The 20,728-nt window shown below is 36.0% G+C and overlaps 1 protein-coding gene across 2 annotated transcripts in view; it reads left to right on the top strand.

Annotated features, from left to right (window-relative positions):
- WASL (WASP like actin nucleation promoting factor) overlaps positions 1-20,728 on the top strand; it is an 83,967-nt gene that overhangs the window by 37,857 nt on the left and 25,382 nt on the right. For both annotated transcript variants that reach the window (XM_055590820.1, XM_055590821.1), the window contains exons 2-5: positions 5,482-5,616; positions 8,506-8,592; positions 10,194-10,290; positions 13,663-13,686. In XM_055590820.1, coding sequence (XP_055446795.1) covers positions 5,482-5,616; positions 8,506-8,592; positions 10,194-10,290; positions 13,663-13,686 — 343 coding nt within the window. The remainder of the gene's footprint in view (positions 1-5,481; positions 5,617-8,505; positions 8,593-10,193; positions 10,291-13,662; positions 13,687-20,728) is intronic.

Genomic DNA, 20,728 nt, shown 5'->3' with positions numbered 1-20,728 from the left:
CCAACCAGTGCATCCTAAAGGAGGTCAGATCTGGGTGTTCATTGAAAGGACTGATGTTGAGGCTGAAACTGCAATATTTTGGCCATCTGATGTGAATAGCTGACTCATTTGAGAAGACCCTGATGCTGGGAAAGATTGAGGGCAGGAGGAGAAGGGGACAACAGAGGATGAGATGGTTGGATGGCATCACCGACTCAATGGACAAGGGTTTGGGTGGACTCCGGTAGTTGGTGATGGACAGAGAGGCCTGGCGTGCTGTGGTTCATGGGGTCGCAAAGAGTAGGACAGGACGGAATGACTGAAGTGAACTGAACTGAACTGAATAGGTGCTCAATAAACATTTGATGAATAAATACATCCAACACCAGTTTTCTTAAATAGCTAGTAAGACCATAAAGACTGCTTGTGCCTCATCCTAAGGCAATAGCTGTTTTTAATCTGGCTCCATTTTCCTTCACTGTTTGAGATTGTTTGTTACTACTTTTATATTCCTCCTTTTCCAGTCCTCAGCATTGTTTGTTGTTTTTATTTTTAAATACTGTTCTTTGTGGAGCCTTCTGTCTTTGATGTATGCTTTTTTAATTTCTACCCTTCTCTCTCTCTCTCTCTTTTTTTTTTTTTTTTTCTTTTTCTGGTTATTTCTCATTGTGGAAATTACCAGGTGATAAAAAATCTCTTCTTTCCGGAATGAATTATTTGTGCTTTCTTTTTCTAGATGATTTTTACTCTTATTTACCACTTACTAATCTTGTTTCTATTTTTCAAATGGGTGATTTCTGTATTGGGTTGTTAGGTTACCATGGAACAAAAGTGTTATTATAAGTTAATTATTTAGGAAATTGCTCTTTGAGATCACTGTATAATTAATTATCAGAATTCAAATTTTTATAGTTAATTTTTTTCATGGAGAAACAACCAAACTCCTTATCTTTCTTAACTTTTAATATTCCATTTATGTTTCATATTAAAATTTCATGTTCAGGACAATAATGTGGCATTTCGTATAAATATGTCATCACAGTAAGAATATATTTAAAGCTTAGCTTTTATGTAATAAGAAAACTTAGCATTAATTTTTGCAAGTTAGATTTAGGAACTTGGGGTTACAAATGCACATAAAAAAAGCTGAAATGTTTTGACTAGTAATCTAGACCATTGGGATTGCAGAGAAGACTTTAATTTATTCAGTCAAATGATTTCTTTTTTCACAGTTTATTTTTAATATTCATTGAAAATGTCTGAACTTTTTTTAACACCATTGTATTTTTTTTCATTAATAAAACAATAATCATTGTAGATAATTATTAAGTATTACATCATAGTACTTGTTGTAGACAGTTGATTGCCAAGCAAGGATCTGTAAGTCCTGATATTTTTTAGCCTTTTCCCTGTCATCTGGTTCTATAATAAATAAATGTGTTTTCTTTACTTAAAATTCTTATTCTGACCTGTTACATAATGTGGTTGTTCTGATAGTGTGACTTGAGACTTATTCAAGATGAAACCCCTTTTAACAAAGTATTAATATAGAGGTACTCAGAAGAAGTGGCCTTTTCCGTAGTTTTGGGTCGCTGCAGTTGCTAGTATGTGTGGGGAGGTAGCATTGACTCTGAGAAGAGAGCCTGCTTCCTAAGACTGTCCTGACTGTGGAAAGGGATAAACAATCCCCCCCCTTGTTATGAATCATTTATGCTTTAAACTTTGTCTATTTCAAGATAATTTCGTACTTACAGAAAAGTTGTAAATGCAGTACAAAGAATTCCTGTTTACCCTTCAAACATGTTTGTCAAGTGTTTATAGCATTTTACCATGGTTTTCTCTTATGTGTATGTATATGCATATTATTATTTTCTGAATCACTGGAGAATAAGTTGCTGATATGATGCCCCAAATATTTGAGGATTTGTATCCTAAAAAAAGGTCAGTCTCTTTGCATTATCATAGTATCATTATCAAAATCATACTATGCAATTTTTAATTTAACATGTGTTTGCTTACTTGGGCAAAGTACAGGTGAAGTAGAATATAGACTTATAAAACTTTTAGGTACTTAAGGGAATTACAGTCTACTAATAATCAATTTTGGAGAAGGAAATGGCAACCCACTCCAGTGTTCTTGCCTGGAGAATCCCATGGACGGAGAAGCTTGGTAGGCTGCAGTCCATGGGGTCGCACAGAGTCGGACACAACTGAAGCGACGCAACAACAACAGCAATAATCAATTTAGAAAATTATTCCATTTTAGAATAAGATGTGTGATGTGACAAGATTTTAAACAGGATATTGTGTTTCTAGAAACATGAAGGAAAAGCAGTCGTTTCAACCTAGAGAATCAGGGAAATGCTTCTTGACTGTTGCAGTCAACCCCAGAGAGGTGGAAGTGCCCTGCCGAAGGACAGTGGTAGGGATTCACATCCCAGAATTCATCCTCCATTTTATTTCTGTCCTTGACAGTAAAAGTTCTGAGGACTGACGAACTGTTGGAATAACTCAGCACTAAAATGTCAGCAATGCTTGAGATAGGTCAGATTCTGTTTCTACGAAAGTTGATATAGTACTTTTTTTTCTTTTAATTATTAACAAATTTTCACCCTAACATTATTGAGCTTAAGAAACAGACTGATTTCCTTTCCTAAGCACTTGTCCTTAGGTTGTTTTTCAAGAGTACCTTCTTGATTATGAAAGACAAGAAGTAGTTGAGTTGATTAGCTGTAATTAAAGGAATGGAAGGAATGTTTTTAAAAACTTAATTAAGCCACTGTCAATCTAGAGTTTTAGGGATAGTCACTGTTTTTATTATTTCTGGCATTTGTATATTAAATGTTATGCTAGTCTTTATAATTATTCTGAATTAATCAGAAAAGGCTTTTATAAGGTGCTGTAATATATAGTTTTCAGACTTTGACAGTTTAAGAAGGAATGAAATAGGCACACTTAGACTGACAGTAACATTGTACCAAATTTTAAAAATTGTATTACTGAAAATTGCTTATTAGTTGTGTTCTTTAGTATTAAAATTTTGTAAATTGTTTTAGACTAAGGTTTATAACGCCAACCATACTTGTGTAGAGAATATAAAATTGTTTCCCAGATCTTAGATTTTGTTTTACATTTATGTAAATATTTAAATGAGATTTGGGGGTATTTGTGATTGTTGTTAAGTCCATATATACATCCAGACAGTGTTTTGCACTGTTAATGTTTGTTCCTTTGACAAGGGAATTTCCATAACGGAATTTCAAACTCTTTAATAATACATTTTTTTTTTCTTTTGCAAGCTGTAACTTCTTGTTTTCTAGTTAAATAATAAAGTCAGAAGCTTCTTAGGATTTTTTCTTGGTATCTAAATTCCTAATTGTTTTTCTTTTTAGAAATAACCACATTTTTATAGCACCATATTAAAAGAGCTGTAATTTATATGAATTTTCCTTGGAAAACAAGTTTTCTCATCTGATTTTTTAAGTTTTCAACTTGATTTTTAACATCTTTGGTTAATAGATACAAAATCTATTTTTCTGATACTTTCAGTGCTAGGGGTTTAGGGTCACAATGCCTGTGGAGGTGTCATGTTAAGACTGTACACTTACAGCTCACTGGTATGTTCTAAGCAGGCCAAGGGCACACCCACATTCTTCAATCTACTTTTTTAAAACCCAGTGTCCTAGTTTCTGAGCTGTCTTCGTAATTTTTCAACTGGCTCTTGTGGAATTTTTCCTGCTGCTTTGTGTCCTGTTCATGGCTGTCTATGAAATATAAAGATGAGTTTGGTCTGCAAAAGTTAAAAACATCATCAATCACTGTTACCTGGGAAAGTCTTTCTGAAATTTTGATCTCTAGCAGAACACTGACTTCTGAGTTTATTAATTGGTCTTTGAAATTCTCTTATCAAGAGAAGGCATTCCCCAGGCATAGTTATGTAACCCAAAACAGTTTCATCTCTAAATCTTAATGTAGTCTGTCTTTTTTTCACAATGCCCAGTATTCATTGAACTGATGTACCAAATCAGAATTGTCTCTTATTTGTGGTTATTTAAATATCTTCTGTTTTTAAAACATAATTTATATTTATATAAATATTTTGTTTTTATTTATATTAAAAATACAATTTTTAGTTTTATTTTATATTATTTCCTTAATTTCTAGTTTAGGAGTAAGATTTCTGGGTCAGAAAAAATTATTGTTTTCAGAGGATTTATAAGTGCTGACCTGTAAATGGGTGTGTTACTCTTACAAAAATTGGAATTGAATAATAGTTCCATGTTAGATTGTAGTATATCAGTTCAGTTCAGTTCAGTCACTCAGTCGTGTCCGACTCTTTGCAACCCCATGAATTGTAGTAGATAGGAAACTTAATTTAGAATTAAATGAAAGTTTTGATTGTGTCATGATATCATCATGAGGGAGGTGGCAGCTACAAAACCCTAATGCATGTTCTAAGGTATCCATTGCACACAATGAATTAACTCCTTTCCTGTGCATCTAAAAGGGTAATGGGAGAATTGGGACAATAGTCACTCAGATCGTTTCCATATCTTCATTATAGCTTTCAAGCCGTATGGCCAGGTGCACTTCACTTAAAATCTTTTTTTCCCTCAGTTTTACCATCTTTAAAAAAGGAGATGTTAGAATTCATCTTTCAATATATGTTCAAAGTTACCAGCACTGTAATTAATAAGCATAAATCTTGCTTATTACCTATAAATCTTAATACCTATATTTAAGGGGTTAACTATTTTATGGAAGTCAGACTTTACTAATAGCTACTACTTTGTTGCTCAGATGTTCATTTTATGGGCTTCCCTGGTGGCTCAGCTGGTAAAGATCCGTCTGCAGTTGCGGGAGATCTGGGTTTGATCCCTGGGTTGGGCGGGTCCCCTGAAGAAGGGAAAGATTACCCACTCCAGTATTCTGACCTGGAGAATTCCATGGATTATATAGTCCATGGGGTTGCAAAGAGTTGACCACAACTGAGCAACTTTCACTTTCACTTCATTTTATTGGAAAACAGTATATAGTACTGGGAGTAAGAATACAGGATCTGAAGTTATAAATTGCCTGGATTAGAATTTCAGTTCTGCTACTCAACTGTGTGATATTGGGCAAAGTATCCTCTGTAACCTTGGGTTTCTTAAGCATAAAATGAAGCTTTAATAGTAATAAAAATTGAGTTATATTTAAAAGTGCTTTTGAGCGCATTTCTTATACATGTTAAGCCTCAATGCATATTAACTTTCAATAATTATTTTTAGTATAGTTATTGTATTAGTTATGTATTGCTACATAAGAAATTAGTTCAAAACATAGCTTAAAATAATGATAAATGTTTATTATGTTTTTGTTTCTTTGGGTCCAGAATTTAGGAGCAGGTTGGCAGGGGGTTCTGGTTCAGTCTCTTGTGTGAGATTGCATTCAAGGTGTTAGTAGGGGCTGTTATCATAGTGTAATTTTGAATCTAATGGTTATAAATTTGATGTTTTGCAGACCATGTCTTCGGCAGTGGTACAGTTATATGCGGCAGATCGGAACTGTATGTGGTCAAAGAAGTGCAGTGGTGTTGCTTGTCTTGTTAAGGACAATCCACAGAGATCTTATTTTTTAAGAATATTTGATATCAAGGTGAGTTTTGTTTTGCCTTCACTTAAAGTGTAGATGATTAGGTTTTCTGCCTCAATTGTAATTTAGTATAGATTTGTTTATCCTTTATGTAATATTTAAATTATACTTAATATTAGAAGAGTGAAGCTTGGTTTGAGATATTGAAGCATGGACATTGTGATCAAATTGGCAGTAAACCCTAAGCCAAATGTGAATAGTTGCCCATTTTCTCTATCCACATATTAAAGGTTTTGCTGGTTTGTCTGTTTTTATTCTTTTGGATCTGGACTTTTCCCACATTCTCTTATTTTCTAATGGTACTCTTTTTACTCCATCCTGTCCATCACAGACTAGCATATATAGTTCTTGCAGGGAACTATGCTATGCTATGCTAAGTCACTTCAGTTGTGTCCGACTCTGTGCGACCCCATAGACGGCAGCCCACCAGGCTCCCCCGTCCCTGGGATTCTCCAGGCAAGAATACGGGAGTGGGTTGCCATTTCCTTCTCCAGTGCCTGAAAAGAGAAAAGTGAAAGTGAAGTCGCTCAGTCGTGTCCGACTCTTAGCGACCCCATGGACTGCCGCCTACCAGGCTCCTCTGTCTATGGGATTTTCCAGGCAAGAGTACTGGAGTGGGGTGCCATTGCCTTCTCCTTGCAGGGAACTACAAAAGTATATCTTAGCTTGGTATGTTCTTATTTACTGCAGCCTGGATTTAAAGTATTATACAATATCTATAGTAATGTATTTGCTGCGTATTTTATGTTGTTTCTCAGCATAGGTATATTCAGATTTTCCCAGCTTTGTATCCCTCTGTCTCAAGTGTAAATCCACCTTGTCTTAGATTGGATGCCCTTTGTCAGGAATTCATCTCTGATAGTCACTGTAAAAATCATCTTTTTGCTGAGATGAAGTCTCTGTTTATCTTTTAAAATCTTTTCTGTGGGTAAGCCTCCTTACTTAATATTTATGTGTAGCAATAAGTATAATAGAGTTGTAGTTACCCAAAAAAAAAAAAAAAAAAAGTGACTTTGAACTCCTGGACAGTACTTATGATTAAATAGGGTGTAATCAAACTGCTTTACTTTTCTGAGCTTCGGCTTATTTATTTGTAAAGTGCACTGACCCTCTGGGTCTGTTGCAGAGTATTTCCCTGAGAGTAAGTTTAAGTCACTGCCCTTTGTAAATTAGTAATTTGTAACACCCATTTCACATACTTCAAGACAGCTGAGAGATGTGGTGTACTCCTGTTACTAACAGAAGTTTAACCATAGCAGCGATTCTGGGGAGTGGGGAACACAGGCATAGTTTAAAAGACACTCCTAAGTCCTTTGATATGTTTCTCATCAGCAAGGAGAAGCACTATTTAGAAAGCAGATATACATAGAACTCCACTGAGAAGAAGGGGATTCCATTATAAAGGTCATAATGTGTGTGGTGGTAGTTTAGTTGCTAAATCATGTCCAACTCTGTGCAACCCCATGGACTGCAGACCATTAGGCCCCTCTGTCCATGGAATTCTCAGGCAAGAATACTGGAGTGGGTTGCCATTTCTTTCTCCAGGAGATCTTCCCGACCCAAGAATTGAACCCAGGTCTCCAGCATTGCAGGCAGATTCTTTACCAACTGAGCTATGAGGGAAGCCCCATTACATGTGTACAGCATTTTAAAATATTTTTGAATTGGTGGTCTAGGTGGAACCTTGCATTTCACAATAGGGCTGTGATTATATTTCCCTAACCAGTCATCTCCAATTATAGATAACCATTGCTAAATACTTAAAATTAGCCACATTTGGTATTAAGGTTAATTATATTTCTTATACTAGGGCTATCGATATGACAGTCACTCATGGATCCCTTAACCATAGTTTAACCTTGTACACTTCAATCATTCTCTTTCTGCTCATGATTGATAGTACTTATACCAATGTTTAATTAGGAGTTCAGTTCAGTTGCTCAGTCATGTGACCCCATGGACTGCAACACGCCAGGCTTTCCTGTCCATCACCAACTCCCAGAGCTTGCTCAAACTCATGTCCATTAAGTCGGTGTTGCCATCCAACCATCTCATCCTTTGTCGTCCCCTTCTCCTCCTGCCTTCAATCTTTCCCAGCATCGAGGTCTTTTCCAGTGAGTCAGTTCTTCTCATTAGGTGCCCAGAGTATTGGAGCTTCAGCATCAGTCCTTCCAATGAATATTCAGGACTGATTTCCTTTAGGATGGACTGGTTTGTTCTCCTTGCTGCCCATGGGACTCTCAAGAGTCTTCTCTAACACCACAGCTCAAAAGCATCAATTCTTTTGCAGAATTAATCAGAATTAATTTTGGAGAATTAATGATAATTTATTAGTAATAAATCAATTAATTAGGAGACCACTCTGCAAAAGTTAGAAATTCAAAGATTGTTAATGAACAGTACAGAGAAGGCATATTTGACCCTCTCAGTGTCTACAGAATTGAGGAAAAAAGAAAGAAATCCAGTAATACTTGATAGTGTACACTCTAAATACTGCTGATAGAACTATGCTTTGATAATCAGTGTATATACAAAAGAATCTTACCACTTCTAACATTGATGATCTAGTAATTGTTCTAGATATGTATTTGACCAAGTATGTATTTGGAAACGCTTGGCTAACAGGATTATATCTTAGCATACTGAGTTCAACTCACTTGGTATGTAATTTTTATGAAAGAAACATTAACCAATATTTACTGTTTTGTTGCTACTTATTAAATTGTGTGATATGTTGTTTATGTATTATACATATATGTGCTCTGTGTGTAAAGGCTATTAATATAAACAGTGCCCTAATATGAGTCATCTCCTTTAGTTTTGTTCCTTTTCTTTTTTATTCCTAGAGGTTTTCTTATTGGTGACTCTTATTTCAACTTTTATTTTTTCTAGGATGGAAAACTATTGTGGGAACAAGAGCTATACAATAACTTTGTATATAATAGTCCTAGAGGATATTTTCATACCTTTGCTGGAGATGTAAGTCATATTTCCTTTATTTCCCTGTTTAGTGTAATTGTGTTTACATTTGTCTGTGGAAAGTATGTGCTTTTTGTGTAAATCCATTGTATAAAATATAAGGAATTATTTTACTTTTAAAAGCCTAGTCACAGATATTACGGCTTAATAGGAAGCAATGGCTAAGATTTTAAGGGAAAAAAAAGGTTTCCGAGAGGAATGTAAATGTAACTTGGCATGTAGAAGAGGTTTCTTTTTCATCTTCTCTGTCTTTGGATATATAGTTTTAACCTGTCTGTGTGATTTTGGACAAATAGTTTAAGTCTCTGAATTTTAGTTTTCCTGTCTATAAAAATGAAACCTCTAATCCATGGTAACTTTAAAATATTGAAGATTATATTGCCATACAAATTCTTTTGTGAAAGAATAGTTCATGACCTAGAAGAGTACTAAAATGTAATGTTAGCTGTTCACTTCTCTCCAACTCTTTGCAACCCCATGGACAGTAGCCCACCAGGCTTCTCTTTCCATGGATTCTCCAGGAAAGAATACTGGAGTGGGTAGCCATTCCCTTCTCCAGGGGATCTTCCTGACTCAGGAATTGAATCCAGTTCTCCCGCACTGCAGTCAGAATCTTTATTGCCTGAGTCACCAGGGAAAGTGAGACAGGGGAAACAGAATTTTAAAAATTTATTGCCTGTACCTGGGAACAGGGCTTCTTTGGTGGGTCAGGGGTAAAGAATCCACCTACACTGCAGGAGATGCGGGTTCGACCCCTGGGTTGAGCAGATCCCCTGGAGAAGGAAATAGTAACCCACTCCAGTATTCTTGTTTGGGAAATTCATGGACAGAGGAGCCTGGAGGGCTGCAGTCCATGGGGTCACAAAAGAGATGGACACAACTTAGCAACTAAACAGTGACAACAACAGCAACATACTGGGGGACAATGTTAAAATGATTTTTGTACTACATACTCACAGGAGTTGCCTGAGGGAGGACTAGATTGAGTGACTTTAATACTCTTTGTTTGCATATTTGTATTTCCTAGATTTTCTACAATAAAAGGTTGGATTAGATGATATATCTGTCTTTTCAAAATGTATTTTCTTCTTTCTTTGTTATTTTTCACATTTTTCTTCATTGTATGTAAATATATGTACATACATAAAAGTGTGGACTAAATGCCATTATAATGTCAAGTGTGTTCTCACACTTTTAATAATGTACATGAATACCTGTAATTAAGCTGCAAAATAAAATCATAAGAAAGAAAGAGTTGATCTGCATTTGATCAGTGTTTCTAGTGTTTGCCTTTTCAAATCCAAATGTTTACAGAGCTCTATTGAAGGATCAAATTCTGTTCACTCTTTTTTTTTAATTGAAGATGAAGTATCAGTTTAACATTTGAGTGTCTACTGTAACATAATAGTAGTCTTTTACTCTACCTTCTCCATGCTTTTTGCCTTCTTAAATTATTCAAGTGATAAAGTAAGTTCTTGTGTGCTAATAAAGTGAAGCTTGCTTTCTTCAGAAATGTACTTTTGTTGGTTATTAACTTTTTTGTTAAATAAAGCTAAATTTATGGGTTTTGTTGTGTACCTTTTCTGTTGAAAATATTTCAGACCTGTCAAGTTGCTCTTAATTTTGCCAATGAAGAAGAAGCAAAAAAATTCCGAAAAGCAGTTACAGACTTGTTGGGACGACGACAAAGGAAATCTGGTAAGCATTTTTTAAAAATTTCTTTAAACAGGAGCTGGCTGTGGCTTACGGGACAGATCTGTTCTACCATCTATTTTTGTAAACAAAGTTTTATTAAAAACAACTATACTCGTTGGTTTACATATTGTCCTTGACTATATTTTCTCCCACAACACAGTTGTATAGTTGACAAAGACTATGAAGCACAAAGCCTAAAGTAATTACTATCTGGCCCTTTACACAAAACAGGTTGCTAATTTTCCCTTTAAAAAACTGACTATTTTTATTGGGTTGATTTTTTTTTTTTTTTTTAAGAGAACGCCAATGATCTTTTTTGTTGATAATATTTAACATACACTGACTCTTAATGTTTGCATTTTTATTTCATTATTTGTAACTCACATTTTAAAAAGTATTTTATATTCTGTGAACAAAGACTTTAGGCAAGCCTAGAAGCAGATATGCAAAGTTGCAAACAAGATCTGTAAACATTGCTTTTTCTGTTTGGTACCTAATGTTGTATGTTATAAAATCATAAGGAACTTAGTTTAATGCACAAGACTCTAATATATATAAGACATTAGCAAATGATGCAGGATAATATAGAGCTTTAAATTCATTGATGTAGAACTAACTACTCAACAGTAGTCAACTACCAGGCATTCCTGTTGTAAAGTGGGAGAAGGGTGATTAGGAAAGGTAAACCTCTCCAGAATCATCTTAAGCAGATCACTTGTAGGACAGATAGCTTATGGGAGATGCAACCAGCAAATAGACCCCCTTGAAACTAGCTATGCTCATATATTCCTTGAAAAGTCTTTTTGTACGTCCAAGTATACGTTACCCCAGTTTGAAAATCACTGTATTCAGGGATCTGCTTTATCAGTAAGAGGAAATAAATCATGAAAAAGGACAGGAATATAAAGGCATGTGTTACATTTTATACATGTTAACTTATTTTAATAGGTTTCCAAGGAGGAGGTAATGTGCAAAATGAAAATAAAATGAACTGAGTTGTTGCCTCACTGTCATCTTATTATATCCTCTTTGTAATGAGTGCATAGAATTATTAGGCACCTATTTTTTACTCCTTTTTGTAGCCAGGGTTGTTTACCGCTTGATTCCATGCTGTGGAAGAATTTAATTCTGTGGAAGAATTTGAGGTTCAGTTCCTATTTCAGTGACGTGTTGTGGTGCTAGGCCAGAGGCTCCCTGGAACTCCTTTTAGTCAAACTATGTGACATTTTCAATATAAAAACAAGTTTAAAACACTTCTTACCATATGGAATAATTGACTTTGAAATAGATAGGTCACCTAAAGGTGTCTTTCACCTGGTGCAGGAATTCTGTTTATACAGTTCTTGAGATTTTAGTCATAGTGTTTCAGAAGCAGAAAGATGGAAACCCACATGGGAGACAGCTGATTCATCACTGGGCATCCTGTCATGCTAAGTCAGCCTTCAGCCTCGCCTCTCTTTAACTTAGATGCATGGGGACCACCTTTTGGAGCAACAAATAATCAGCCAGTTTTAATTTGGAAGCCATCTACCTACCGTGCCCTCCTTAGGCCTTCACTTCTTTACCTTAACCACTTCCATTTTGTTATTCCTCACATAATATAATTTATAGACTCACTGTCTGTATATTGTGCTCTGAATGCACTATAGATTTTTATATCTTCTTCAAATGATCCACATTTAGAAAATGGTCCTGCTTCAAATATGATGTTCAGGTTTGAATGTAGTACTCCAACCATGGTATGACTAGTACTGTGATACTAAAAACTTCCCCTGATATGATTAAATGCTGTTCTGCTAATGTTTCTAGCAAATACTTTACACCATTTGCTTTCATTTTTAGTTCAACCAAAGGTTCTCTTTTTTCCTTAACATGGTACTCAAGCTAGGATAGTGTTATATTTTTAAGTAATTGTATTTTAGAACTTATACTCTGAACTTTACATTATCTCAGCATATTTCCATGTTTGTTTCACCACCAGTTTAAGAAGTATTTCCTCTCTGGATGCAGATGTAACATCACCTTGGAAACTAGAGATTTGACATTCATGGACACAGGATGTGCTTATATCAAATGTTTCAGAAAATTACTTCATCAGACCACCAGATGGAGTAATCCATTTGTATTTCCCATTGCCAGGATTTTCAAATTGCCCCTCAATTAAATCCTATTAATTTTAGGATTGTGACTGTTTAGAAACTAAATATTTTATTATATTTTTATTTATGGTATTTGGAAAATTTGGAATATTTTGGAAATATGATTTTGGAAAATTTTGTATTACAAAAATCTGTGGAAATTGTGTTTGTTGGAAATTCTTCAACCACTTTTGAACTTTAGTGAAAGGAAAATTGTGTCAAACCTAGTATGAATGCACGACTATGAGTATGAATGCAATAGGTTAATAGCAGTTCTCTTGGTATTACTCCTACTTAGTTGGCTATAGTTTTTCAGTGTTATTTGTCTGTGCCCATACTTAGGCGTCTGTAGGTGTTTTCATTAGCTTTATGCTTTCATTCAGTCCTGTAGCTTTAAATACTATTTGCTGCTGACTCCCAAAATTTTATCTACCCCCTTTGACCTCATTTCTGACCTTCAGACTTGTGTGCTCCAGTTGTGTGTCAGAATAGCCTTCAAACTTATATGTATGAACAGAACACTTAATCCAGGCTCCCCAACCTGATTTAGACCTGCTCCTACTCTCCTGGTCTTCCCTGTCCCAGTAAAAGGCATTGGCTCCACCTTGTCACTCTGGCTCACAGTGGTGGCTCACAGTGGTTCTTCATAAACCCTATCAGTGAGTCCTATTGTCTCTACCTTCAAAAATGTGTCTTGAGTCTGTTTCTCACCACCTCTGTTGCTACCACCCTAATCCAAGCCACCGTCGTTTGTCATCTGGACTACCTAACACTCTCACTTGTCCCTCCGCTGTCACTGTATGCCCCTTACTCTCTCTTTTCCACATAATAACCAGGCAGAACTTTTAAAAACAGATTAGATCATGCCACTTCTGTTCAAAACCTTCTAAGAGCTTCCTGTCATATATGAAATACAGTTTATATTCGTTAATCCATGTCTTATGGGATCCTACATGCTCCAGTTCCCTGGTTTCCCTTCTGACTTCTCTCCTTCCACTCTTCCTTTGGTTCACTGCAGTCCAGTATTATGGTTTTGCCTTTATGCTGTTCTCTCCTGAGGGCCTTTAAATATGTTCCCTCTCTTGCTTTATTCAAATGGTGCCCAAATGTCAGTTCCTCAGAGAAACTCTTATTAACCACTTATAAGAATAAGACAGAGTTTAGATGAGTTAATTTTTTATGTTGGTTTTTGTATTACGTATGTCTAATAATATTCTTTCAATTTATTTCCTAACAGAGAAAAGACGAGACCCCCCAAATGGTAAGCTCTTCAATAATTATTGATCAAAAAATTTTAGGTTGTTATTTAATCCTTGTAGAAACAAGTATCATCGACATTGTGCTCAGTTGCTTCAGTCATGCCCAACTCTGTGCAACCCTATGGACTGTAGGCCACCAGGCTTCTCTGTCCATGGGATTTTCCAGACAAGAAAACTGGAGTGGGTTGCCGTTTCCTTCTCCAGGGGATCTTCCAACCGAGGGATTGAACCCAAGTCTCTTACATCTCGGGCATTGGCAGCCAGGTTCTTTATCACTAGCGCCACCTGGGAAGCCCCATCATACACATTAATACCTACTATTTAATATGTATGATTAAATACTGTAGTTTATTGTGTTCTTATTTTAAAATAAATAATAGGTGGGGACTTAGAAATGTACTATTCTTCGGCTTTTTTCTAGGATGAGGGAAGACAACAAGGGTGCTGTTCACTAGCACTTACATCTTAATTCCTTATGTACAGTTGATTTAAGTTCAAAAATTATACAAACTGGTCTTAATGTTTTCCTTAAAAAAAACAGTAAATGTTATCTATTATATCTCTTCATTTCCTGCTTTCATGTTTCTTTTTTTTCTGATTTCAAAAGATTATTTTGCAATGGGAATATGAAACTAGCCACTTTAAGAATGAACACTTAACTATTCTAGTATGTTTAAATAAATAGTAGCTGTGCTGATGTGTTTAGAACACATACTAGCTGCACATAATCCTCTTTAATTTGATAATGAAGTAATGTGGATTGAAGTATTAGTAACTGAAATAATATAGATTCATTTATTTAAAATATATGTAGTTATACTAAAGAATAAAAACAGGATACTAAGATATAAAGGACAAAGTCCTAGATCTTTTGTGCAGAGTTTCATCCTGGATCCCATAAACTCTGACTGAAGTTTTGTGCTAAATGTTGTATATATATTCTTTTCTCTGGGGAGAGGGGATCCATGGCTTTCATCACATTGAAATGGGATCCCTGATCCTATGACAGTAAAGAACTGTTGTTCCAGGAGCCTTTGTTATAGTGGGGAATATAGCTGCTGCTTTTTCAAAGGCATCTCAATTCTCTCATCAGAATGGCATTGAAACATGTAAAATATCATGTATGAAATGAGTTGCCAGTCCAGGTTCGATGCACGATACTGGATGCTTGGGGCTGGTGCACTGGGAAGACCCAGAAGGATGGAATGGGGAGGGAGGAGGGAGGAGGGCTCAGGATGGGGAACACATGTATACCTGTGGCGGATTCATTTTGATATTTGGCAAAACTAATACAATTATGTAAAGTTTAAATATAAAAGTAAAAAAAAATGTAGGATGATTATTCAGGGAAACACTTAATATAGTACAGAGTTCTTAATATATGACAGCTGTTGGTGGTAGTTGGTTTTTGTTTCTTTTAAACCAACATATTACTTTCTGATTTTGTCCTTAAATTTGTTTTTGTGATATAATAACATGAACCAGACATTGCTGTATTAAATTTTGGATTATTTACCTTATTAGAATTTTTTTAAAAACTTGACTACCTTCAATAGTACTTAATATGTGCCAAGCATTGTATACTTTGACTTTCTCTTTGAATGGAAATTTTTAATACTTAGGTTACAGGACTGCTTGGGGATAAATAAAGTAATCAGTGTTTAGCATGGTGCTTAATACTAGTTACCATTGATGAAGACAGTGACAGTGATCATACTCACAGCTACCCTTTAATGGTCATTTGCTACCTGCCAGGCACTGTCCAGAAACCAATTGAAGTAGCTGCTATTATCCCTGATGTAGACGAGAAGACTGGCACAGATAGGTGACTTGCTCAGGGTCACAGAACTAGGAAAGTGGAGCAAGATTCAGTCTCAAGTGTTCCAGCTCCAGAGCCTGGCCCCGTAACCACTGTGCTGTAACCACTGTGCTACATCAGGATAGTTTTGAAGGAAAAACTGAGACCTAGAGAGGGTACGTAACATGCCTTGAGGTGTGCAGCTAGTATGTCACGGAAACAAGGGAAGCAGAGCCGCTGAGCCAGAAATCTTTCATCTGTGAACCTTTAATGTAGCATTAGAAGTTTTTCCACTTGTGTGCTCAATATTTTAATCTCCTCTTTTAATTTATTAAACTATTTGCCCTTCTGTGAGCATATATTAAGTACCAGTGTGGAAGGCTTCCTAGTATTAGCATCTTTAGGGAAAGTAATCTGAGATTATAAAGTGTAGATGTTGTACAAATAACATAATTAAAGTTAAGGATGTAAGTACTTTTTGATTTTTGTAATTTAATCAATACATATAAAATATGTTTTTGAAGAGGCACCTAATCCACAATGGTTTGAATTTGGATATTCTTTATGTGACAATGATGTCTTATAATTTTATTACCCCTAGTAAGAAATACTCATAATTAAATGTAGTTTCTTTCTCTGAAATGGTTCTTGGTTTAAAATCTTAAGATATAGTTTTAACCTTTTGGTACAGTGGTCTTTTTTTCATTAAATAAACAAAATTTAAAAATGGTATTGTTAAAAAATTATACAGCATGTGTTGCCAATATTTGCATACTTATTTATTTATAAGATACACGTACAATTATTAATAGAAATTTTCATATTTTTCCCTGCAGTGCAGTTGCTTGCCTTGCTCTCCCCATAGTGGAGAGAGGACTCAGGAAGGTGGCCTATTGCTTTTCTGCATTTGCTGCGTTGCCACTAGGTGGCAGTGGATACTTTTAACTGCCTTGCAGAGTCCATGCAGGGGCTTTGTCCCAATCCTCATTTCGATCAGTCTAGCTGACCTTTTCAAATTATAACTGTAAAAAAGACACTTTATGTAGAAGTAACATGTATTCCTGCCCTAAAGTACAATGAGGACAAGTGTTTTCCTCATTAACTCCTAATCCATACACTTTTTTTTTCTTTATTGGTCAACCTCAACTTTTAACTTAGACGCTTTCCAATGATTTGTTCTCAGCTTCATGACTGCTTGACATCAGAGGTCACTAGGCCACCTGTTTCTCAACTATTTTACCTTGGTGAGAGCTCTCTGCTTTTTATGTAATTAAGCGGAAGAGTTTAGTTTGTTCTTTTAGTTTTAAATGTAACTAGAAATGCTGTTGAGTGAGAATATTAAAAAACCTTTTCTCTGATAGTTGTCGTTCATCAGAGGAAGGTAATTTGTCATAACTGCTTTTTGAAAAAGAAGGGAAACAGCCTCCCTTCATTATGTATTTATGTAATACTTGTTCTTAGGGTGAATGTAATTTCAGAAATGGAATAAGTAAAGTTTACTAGAAATGATTTATTTCTGTTACCATATCTTTCATAAACTTTATTTTAAAAGTGATTCTGTACTTTATACAAGTTATTAATTTTTTAGTCTGTCACTTTTAACTATTTAATTAGGCTTTAGAACATTATTTTAAATTTATTTCCTAACATCTTCAAACTGTAAAGTAAATGCTGCCAACAAAAATAGCCAAATACTTAGTCTCTTGAATGTGTAAAAAGCCCTTTTTTCTAAATTTTGAAACTCATAACCATTTCTTGTAACAGTTGGACCACAAACTAAGAGAACTGATGAATTGGTAAAGACATAAAATATACTTACTGTAATGTTAGCGCTGTTGATCAATCTTGTCATTTAAGTGTTGTGTAAAAGGTACTCTAGTTAATAGAGTAGTGGACTAGACACCAAGACAGCAGAGTTTACCTTTCCCTTTGTCACTGATTGTGTGACTTTAGATAGGTCACCTGCCTCTTCCTGTCCTTAATTGTTGTTTTTTGTTTATTTTGTTTTTTATTATAGAAAGAACACATCTGAGTATCATTCTGTTGGTGATGACACTGTCCTTAGTTTTTGTCTATAAAATGAAAGATTTTGAAAAACTAGCTACTTTCCCAGCTTATACCAGTTTTTTAATAGGTCTCTAAAATCTGAATTTTTATATATAGACTTAATTAAATAGTGTTTTAACCAGTACTGATGAAGTTTCTGTGAAATAACTAAGTAGCTAATGGCACAGCTTTATGAACTGCTTGGTAGATGCATAACAATATATCCACACCTGATTTTGGAGGAGAGTGAGGAGGGGAAACTTTGGTATTTATTCTGAATATCAATTATATTTCATTCCTGTCCTTTTCATCCTTGACTTTCTTCAGAGATGGCCGAGTCATTTTCTCTAGTGAGTTGTAAATCAGGCTTATAAGAATCTTAACTTTATTATTTCCCAGAAAAGAATTTACTAGCTTGAATAATTTAAACTGTTAACTTTACCAACTTTATACCATTTAGGATATTCTTAGGATAATAGATTACTTTTATATAAACTAAAGTAACATCAAAATATTTTTATTTTTCCTAAAATTAATTATAATTGTTAAATTTTTGTTTTGTTTTTCCGGCTGCACCACACAACTTGTGGGATCTTAGTTCCCCAACCAGGATTGAACCCAGTCCTCATGCAATGAAGTGCAGAGTCTTTACCACTGAAACACCAGGGAATTCCCAAATTTCTGTGGTTTTATAATGGAGAATCTGGTTATTCCTTTATTATTGCTTTTTGGACACACCTATTTCAGGAAGGATGACAGCATAAAGAGAGTATCTAACTCTGATATACCTCAAACTGACTTCAGTTCAGTTCAGTCACTCAGTCGTGTCCGACTCTTTGCGACCCCATGGACCACAGCAAGCCAGGCCTCCATGTCCAAAACCAACTCCCGGAGTTTACCCAAACTCATGTCCCTTGAGTTGGTGATGCCATGCAACCATCTCATCCTCTATCGTCCCATTCTTCTCCTGCCCTCTATCTTTCCTAGCATCACGGTCTTTACAAATGAGTCAGCTCTTCGCATCAGGTGGCCAAAGTATTGGAGTTTCAGCTTCAACATCAGTCCCTCCAATGAACACCCAGGACTGATCTCCTTTAGGATGGACTGCTTGGATCTCCTTGCAGTCCAAGGGACTCTCAAGAGTCTTCTCCAATACCACAGTTCAAAAGCATCAATTCTTCGGCACTCAGCTTTCTTTATAGTCCAACTCTCACATCCATACACGACCACTGGAAAAACCATAGTCTTGACTAGACAGACCTTTGTTGGCAAAATAACGTCTCTGCTTTTTAATATGCTGTCTAGGTTGGTCATAACTTTCTTTCCAAGGAGTAAGCGTCTTTTAATTTCATGGCTGCAATCACGATCTGCAGTGATTTTGGAGCCCCAAAAATAAAGTCAGCCACTGTATCCACTGTTTCCCCGTCTGTTTGCCATGAAGTGATGGGACTGGATGCCATGATCTTAGTTTTCTGAATGTTGAGCTTTAAGCCAACTTTTTCACTCTCCTTTCGCTTTCATCAGAGACTCTTTAGTTCTTCTTCCCTTTCTGCTATAGGGTGGTGTCATCTGCATATCTGAGCTTATTGATATTTCTCCCAGCAATCATGATTTCAACTTATGCTTCTTCCAGCCCAGCATTTCTCATGATGTACTCAGCATATGAGTTAAATAAGCAGGGTGACAATATACAGCCTTGACGTACTCCTTTTCCTATTTGGAACCAGTCTGTTGTTCCATGTCCAGTTCTAACTGTTGCTTCCGGACCTGCATACAGGTTTCTCAAGAGGCAGGTCAGGTGGTCTGGTATTCCCATCTCTTTCAGAATTTTCCACAATTTATTGTGAGTCAGACAGTCAAAGGCTTTGGCATAGTCAATAAAGCAGAAATCGCTGTTTTTCTGGAACTCTCTTGCTTTTTTGATGATCCAGCGAATGTTAGCAATTTGGTCTCTGGTTTCTCTGCCTTTTGTAATACCAGCTTGAACGTCTGGAAGTGCATGGTTCATGTATTGCTGAAGCCTGGCTTGCAGAATTTTGAGCATTTCTTTACTAGCATATGAGATAAGTGCAATTGTGCAGTAGTTTGAGCATTCTTTGGCATTGCCTTTCTTAGGGATTGGAATGAAAACTGACCTTTTCCAGTCCTGTGGCCACTGCTGAGTTTTCCAATCGCTAATCCAATCACTCAATTGCTAACATATTGAGTGCAGCACTTTCACAGTGTCATCATTTAGGATTTGAAATAGCTCAACTGGAATTCCATCATCTCCACTAGCTTTGTTCGTAGTGATACTTCCTAAGGCCCACTTGACTTCACGTTCCAGGATGTCTGGCTCTAGGTGAGTGATGACACTGTGATTATCTGGGTTATGAAGACCTTTTTTGTATATTTCTTCTGTGTATTCTTGCTACCTCTTCTTAATATCTTCTGTTAGGTCCCTACCATTTCTGTCCTTTATTGAGCCTATCTTTGCATGAAATGTTCCCTTGGTATCTCTAATTTCTTGAAGAGATCTCTAGTCTTTCCCATTCTACTTTCCCTCTATTTCTTTCCACTGATCATTGAGGAAGGCTTTCTTATCTCTCCTTGCTATTCTCTGGAACTCCACATTCAAATGGGTATATCTTATCTTTTCTCTTTTGCTTTTAGTGTCTCTTCTATTCACAGCTCTTTTAAGGCCTCCTCAAACAGCCATTTTGCTTTTTTGCATTTCTTTTTCTTGAAGATGGTCTTGATCCCTGTCTCCTGTAATGTCATGAACCTCCATGCATAGTTCATCAGGTACTCTATCTATCAGATCTAGTTCCTTAAATCTATTTCTGACTTCCACTGTATAATCATAAGGGATTTGATTTAGGTCATACCTGAATGGTCTAGTGGTTTTCCCCACTTTTCTTCAATTTGTCTGAATTTGGCAATAAGGAGTTCATGATCTGAGCCACAGTCAGCTCCCGGTCTTGTTTTTGCTGACTGTATAGAGCTTCTCCATCTTTGACGGCAAAGAATATACTCAATCTGATTTTGGTGTTGGCCATTGGTGATGTCAGTGTGTAGAGTCTTCTCTTGTGTTGTTGGAAGAGGGTGTTTGCCATGACCAGTGCATTCTCTTGACAAAACTCTATGAGCCTTTGCCCTGCTTCATTCTTTACTCCAAGGCCAAATTTGCCTGTTACTCCAGGTGTTTCTTGACTTCCTAC

The sequence above is a fragment of the Bubalus kerabau genome, chromosome 8, assembly GCF_029407905.1.
Source record: "Bubalus kerabau isolate K-KA32 ecotype Philippines breed swamp buffalo chromosome 8, PCC_UOA_SB_1v2, whole genome shotgun sequence".
Classification (NCBI taxonomy): domain Eukaryota; kingdom Metazoa; phylum Chordata; class Mammalia; order Artiodactyla; family Bovidae; genus Bubalus; species Bubalus kerabau.
This window is presented reverse-complemented; position numbering and strand designations above follow the sequence as displayed.